The sequence below is a fragment of the Grammomys surdaster genome, unplaced genomic scaffold, assembly GCF_004785775.1.
Source record: "Grammomys surdaster isolate TR1022 unplaced genomic scaffold, NIH_TR_1.0 317171, whole genome shotgun sequence".
In the NCBI taxonomy this organism is placed as follows: domain Eukaryota; kingdom Metazoa; phylum Chordata; class Mammalia; order Rodentia; family Muridae; genus Grammomys; species Grammomys surdaster.
Genome location: NW_021626746.1, coordinates 1 through 6,643, shown reverse-complemented (window position 1 = coordinate 6,643; position 6,643 = coordinate 1). Strand labels below are relative to the sequence as shown.

General features: G+C 49.2%; 1 protein-coding gene across 1 annotated transcript; it reads right to left on the bottom strand.

Moving 5' to 3' along the window:
* Positions 1–5,768: 5,768 nt before the first annotated feature.
* On the bottom strand, positions 5,769–6,635 carry LOC114616338 (sperm motility kinase 2B-like; the record flags this gene model as incomplete). Its single annotated transcript, XM_028761827.1, has 1 exon — positions 5,769–6,635. A coding segment is annotated over one exon (867 nt), but the record flags the coding sequence as incomplete, so codon positions are not given.
* Between the last annotated feature and the right edge of the window lie 8 nt (positions 6,636–6,643).

The window sequence follows — 6,643 nt, the reverse complement described above, 5'->3', positions numbered from 1 at the left end:
GTGTTTAGTGCACAGATATCCTTTCCATATAAATCTCAAATTTACAGTGATAGTCTTAAAAATTACATGTTTGCTGCTGGGAAGAGAACAAGGTCTTAAGCAGGTGTTAACTGGGATGCAATTTTTGTTGGAGGCTCAGCTGGATTCCCAGATGAGGAGGGGCTCCCTTCTCTTCCTGTGTTGTCCAGTTCCTCTCTCTGCCCTGCCTTCCACAGACATGTAACCACTGATCCTCGAGCTTCTCAAAGGTGTATCTGATGCCATGGGTGCTCATGCCTTTGAACAACCAGGGAGAATGCAGCTCACTGTGAAGAAGCCATGCTTGCAAAGTGCCTCTACCATGCCAAATCCCCAGGTAGCCAGCTACTTGGACTCCTCCCCTGCAGAGGCTGACCCTGACTGAGAGAGGAGACCTTGGGAGTGAGGGTCAGGATGGGGATGTGCCTGGGTACTGTGTAAGTGCTGGCAGTGCCTAGTTTTCTGCTGCTATGCCTTAGCATTCAGGTAAAAGAGCCTGGGAGTCCAGCCAAGACCCTGCAGGGCCACCCTGCAGGGTGGAGCTTCTGCCAGGCCATAGAAAGCAAGCAGCCCAACTAGATTCTAGAGCAGCCCCTGAGGCTGGAGGGTGAAGGTTTTGAAGCAGAGGCTCCTTCATCTTATTTGCAGGTGATATTTTTATTGTCCTGTGAGGAGCGCCATGTCCTAAGGAAATGGACTTCATTCAAAGTGTTGGGTTCTCTGCTAGCTCAAAGCTGGTATTTTACCTACCTACCATTCACACCCAGCTTCTTAAAATTCTTTTATTTTTAAAAAGAGTTTTAGATGTTCTGGAGTGGAACTCAGGTCCTGTCTGCAAGGCAAACGTTTTACTAAGTGAGCCACTTCTGTATCTCCTGTGGGTATTTTTATTGGTCCTTGAATTCTGTATTCCTAGCCCAGGCTCTACAGGGAAAGTCGACTAACTTGTGACAACAAGAAGGAGGTAAAGATAAAAATCAGAGTGGGCAGGAGGAAGTTAGAGGGGCTAACTCAGGGTCCCTAAATCAGCTGGACCCTTCTGTTTCTTCCTGCCTCTTCTGGGAGTCTGTACATGTCTCTTCAGAGCACCAGATTGACTCCTCATTGGAAGCAAAGCCTGATCCCCTGACTTCACACACCCATAAACACAGATCTTTTTCTCATGCCTAAGGGAGAAGTGCAGGAGACAGCCTCCTCCCAGGGAGCCCCACTGAGCAGGGTACAATACCTAAACACTGTTAGTCAGGCTCATTGTGGACCTGTAGGGGGAGGAGGAGGCCCAGCAAGCTCCTGTTAGCATCTCAACTGGATGGAGTCACCAAAGGAGTAATGACACCTCCCAGCATCACTCAGTGAGCCAATCAACAGCCTGGAAAGCTGGGCAGCTGGTGATGATCCCTGGAATCTCCTGGGTACCATTGTTGACCTCTGCCTTGACCTTCTTGCCAAGACTAAGTAATTGAGCAAGGATAGTAACACATGCATCCTCCAAGCCTCACAGCACCCTCTTCAGGGCCAGAGTGGAACTGCATCCTCTTCTCCACCCCTGGGGTCAGCAGAACCAGGGCTTGAGCACTGGCTGCCCAGGACCTCCTCCATTCTCATTGCAGTGGACATAGCAGGCATCGCCAAGTCCATTTCACAAGCTGGGATACTGAGGCTGCGAAAGGGCTTTGCCATTCTTCCAGCAGCTTCTCTCCCGCCATTGCTGCCTGCCTCCCTACAGCCTCTCACTGTCCCCATCTCCATTATTACTGTCTTTCTGCTTCCTGTCCTGGCCATCAGGGAAGGACAGCACAGGAGCCCAGCACGGTGCTAATGGAATCATTTCACTTTACATTGTCATGGAATTTTTGATGTGACTGTTACATGGGGAGGTAGGGAAGGTCAGGTGGATACTTTAGACTTTATATCCTGCTCCATTGGGAACCCAGTATGTCCAGTCCCACTCCCAAAGGAGTTTAAGGGAAGCTCTGATAACTGGGCTCTGCTATGGGGCAGAGACCTGTGGGGTGGATTGGGCTCAGCTCCAATGTGTCAGGTTGTGCAACTTTGGGCATCCAGCTTCTACCTTCAGAATGATCAGGAGGCTAGCAAGAAATGCTTTGAACTCTTTAGGACCAAGGTCTTGGAGGAAACCGGCAGGAAACAAATGCATGTTTGTTTATAGGCAGCTGAAGCTTTAAAAACTAGTCTATTTCCCTTGTTAATGGAGAGCCAAGGACGCCAGGGCTTCACCTCGGCAGCTACCCTCAATGCACATAAAGTCTCAGCCTTATCCAGAGGCTCTTCGGGGACTGCAGCTCACAGAAGACCTGAGACACGATCGGGGTCAAGGAGACACTCTCCTGGGTAGTAAGATCTGTGCTTCAGTTCTTGGCTAGAGAGAGGAACTCACAGAAAGGATTGATTTTTTTAAAATGGCAGGAATTCCTAACAATAATGGTACAGATTTGATTATGGAGGAGGACCATCCAGTAGGTACATATTTGCACAGAATCCACCCGGATTGACTGATTGGAGAGACTGGCTGGAGAGCTGGAGGCAGCTATTTGACATAGATTGGACTCTGGTGCTTCTGCCTTCACCTGTGGACACATGTGCAGATGAGTAACTGGGAGTCTGAATTCTGTTCTGCGCATCCTTAGAGTCTGACAGAGATTCTAGAGGTGGAAACGGCCATATTGAGTCATTGTTATTTCTAACCACAAATTTAGGCTAAAGGATTTCTTCAGACATGAGTGCTCCCATGCTACAATGTTCTGTGTGTTGCAGGAGTCACCAGCATGTCTTGGGAACCAGTTGGGGAATCTTCTGAGCATGGTACTTGCAGCTATACCTTGTGAGAGGGAGCCATCGCAGGGCTTGAGGCTGTTGTCTCACAGGTGCCACCTCAGATGCAGAAGTCATCAGACAGGATAGGGAGGCCGGAGACAAACTGAGGAGATCCCTTTATAGAGGAAGAGGCAATTGTGCAGACCTTACAATTGAGCTCAGAGAGGAGAGTGCCCAGCAGGACCAGCCAGGGCTATGTGGTGCCATTGGATCCAGACAATCTGCTGTTGACTGTGACCCAGGAGTACTCCTGCAGGGACCTTGTCTTTGAGTCAGTTCTCTCCTCATGCACCAGTAGTGGCTACTTCCTGGCATAGCCAGGGCAACAGTGCTTGCTAGTTCCCAGAGAAGCATCCCTGTGTTCAGGTGAGCACTGGGTCATTGGGACCTGCATGTGGAAGGAAGTTTGGACAGAAACTAGTAAGACTCCTCTGCATACTGTCCATCCTGTCATTAATTCACCCAGTGCCAGAGGACAATCAGAGACACATTACTGACTTGAGTCAGGCCTGAATTTTGTACACTGTTTCCAGTTAGAAATGAGACATTTATGTAGTTTCAAGTATTCTGCAAGCACTGGTTGACTTAGTGTACCAACAGCCAGGAAGGTGTGTGATGCCCAGCGCAATTCCTAAATGCCCAGTCCCCAAGCCTGCAGTTTCCTGTGGGGCTAGGGATGTCCTCATTCTGCCATGCTGGCACAGGCCACTCACAGGAGGTTGGAAGGGGCTGGAAGGGCAGAAAAAGATCCTACCTCACCACTAAGTTCATAACACAAATAGGTACTCAAGTCTCCTCTGTACCTCACTCTTCCTGATTCCTGAGCCCCAGCATGGAAACAAGAAACACAGTCTTAGGGCAAGAAATGTACATTTCAGAAATGTACACCAAGGTCCTAAGTTGATAGCATGGCGTGCAGAGGGTTCTTCCTGAAGATATGACATCCATTGGCCTGGCACTTCCTCTCATCATGTCTATTGGAGTGGAGAAGCCAAGATGCCCTTACAGCGTTTACATCTGGATACCATGCTCTGCCATTCCATACCCCAGGGCCTGACCCTGTTCTGAGTTCTCAGTGCTCTTCCCTGAGATGTAGCCTTGGTTTTCCTTCTACTCAGGCACTGGCCCCATTGTGAGAAAGTGGTCAAAAGACCTGAGCACACTCCACTGGAATACAGAGGGTACTCATGCCCAAGCCTACCACTCCCTGGCTGCAGAGATTGGCGACATAAAGAAGCCAAAAGCTTTATACTAGGACATCTTTAAAGATCTTGTAAGGGTAGCTCAGGAATCTGAGACCCTTCCATCAGTGTGACAGGTTTACACATGAACAGCTTCAGTGCTTGTGAGATTAGGGTTCTCCAGGCATTGGTAATCTGTCAGGTATGGTAGGGGTTGGGATTGGCAATGTTAGGGGATGTCCCTGTGGTAGAGCACATCTGGTCTGTGTCAGTAGAACTTGTCCTCTCACAGAGAACATCTCTTCTTCTCTTTTCCAACACACATCCTCCTTCTGCCCCAGATCTGACTTGTTCACTGAAGGACACTTGCCTGAGATAGGACATAGTGGAAAGACACTGCCCTGTGGATCTAAAGAGGAGAATGTCACGACAGGAAGAGTGAATGCCTTGTATGATACAATTACTGTCCTGGGGGTTAGGATGGACCTGTGGCTCCTCACAACCCTGGGATCCAGCCCACGCCACATCTGCAGGCCTTCACAGGGTTACCATGCTTACCTCTGTGGAAGTGGGTCAAGCTGACGGTACCTAATGTTCTCCCTGGTCCTTCTGATAATGCTTCTGGGTCCAGAAGGACCCAAAGTCCACCCTCAGCTTCTACACTTCCCCCTTCTGGTACCTTAGAACTTGGTCCCTTCAAAGGCACTTTTAATGATCTGGTGGTTTGGGCCACCACCAAAGTTACTCTTCCTAGGGCTTTGGAACATCACAGGGCCAATTTTCCCATGTCAAGAAGATGCAGGAAAAATCTCTGAGGTCATCTTTCACAAACATCTGTTTTATTCTCTGCATCATAACAAACATGTCAAGAGGCCTTCCGTCCTCTACTAAGAGTGAGGCAGGAACGTGCACCGAGAGGAAGGATCTGATGTGACCCAGGGCAGGCAGAGGGCCACCTGTCTCTACCAGCTTTGAACAGGCTTTCAGCCACTGCCCTGAATAGTGATGCCTTTGAGGTAGGACTTCATCCCTCCTGCCACCTGGAATTTCATCACTTCCTCTCTTCCTCCTGGCTGGACCCTGGGCTCAGAGCTAAGTAGGAAGGACCCAGAACATGATGGCTTTCCACGAGGCTCCCTCCTGCAGGTCAGTGTCTACACCTGGGTCCTCTCCAACGCTGTGACTGTAGAATTGTAGCATCCAGCATCTTCTAGTGATCTTCTAAAAGGCAACAACACGTGTGAGAGGGACTCTGGGAGCCTCAGCTGCACAGGACATTACCCTGTTCCACACTACTCCCCAAGCTGCCTCCTCCTGTCTGAACCTCTTCCTCCAATCTTCTAGCTCCCACTCCACACCACCTTCTCCTCCCTCAGCATCTTCCTCTTCCTTCTCCTACTTCCTCCTCCTAGCATGGTCTCCTCCTATCTTCTTCTAGTTCAAAGGTTTTTAGATTTCCCATGCACAGGATATGCATGGGAGTGGCCTGGGATGCTAGATATGTTGGTAGGTTCCATTTAACCATCATCCCATGGTGTCTAGACCTAGCTTACCCATGCATCATAATAGACACACACACACACACATACACACACACACACACACACACACACACACACACACACGATTATAATCTGCCAGTTGACACAGACAGGAGTAAAATAGATACATTCAAATACAGAAATGTACCTGGGCTGGGCTGGATGCTTGTTCTCCAGACGCCATTCTGGTGTTTTATATTTGCGGGAAGACTCTCTTCTCCCCCAGGAGACGTGGGGAGACACTCTTCTCCTCCAGGCAATCTGTGTTTCTTTCTGGTATGCAGCAACAGAGCTTCCTGAGGCCATTTCGTATCTTCCTGGCCCATCCCCTGAAACCTAGGGACTGGCCCCTGCTGGGGACCGGCTTGTGCTCTGCTGAGGCACTGGTGCTGCTGCTCTCTCCTCCCAAACCCATTGAGTACTTGCAGGGGAGACTCCCAAAAGGTATGTGAGCTTGGCCCATTGTAGGTGTTGTCTGGAGTGGCCTACGGGGAAGAACACCAGGCCAACTGACTCTTCTCTCTTCTCTCTTCTTAGCCTTCTGGCCTTGAGTAGACATTTGACTGTTGGAGGAGGAAGAAATCAAGATGGGCTCACTTTTTCTCCTTAATCCTGGGCAGAAAGTAGCAGGATCATCAAGGGAAGGGTATGGTGTTTTCCATGGATTTATGGGTTGAGCCCGGGTAGGGCTGTCACACTCCTGAAGAGCCTGTTCTTTCAGAAAATAATATGAGGCCATGGCCTGATTATATTTTCTTTGCGATATAGAATCTTTAATGTCTTCTGCTTGGAATCCAATGGCTTTCATTGCTTTTAATATAGCTGAGTCCAACCTGAGGGGGATCTGTTTGCCACAAGGTTCTCGGAAGCTGTCTGAGTCTTTCTTAAGCCAAGGATGTAGCATAATGTCTTTGATTGTCGGTCTTTGGTTTGGATTCACTGTTAAAATATAACGGATGAGATCCTGGAGCTCAATGGACAGGCCACGGGGGATAGAATAGTTTCCGAGCATAATCTGCCGTCTTAACTGGGCTGTGTTGGTAGCATCAAAAGGCAGCCTTCCGGTTG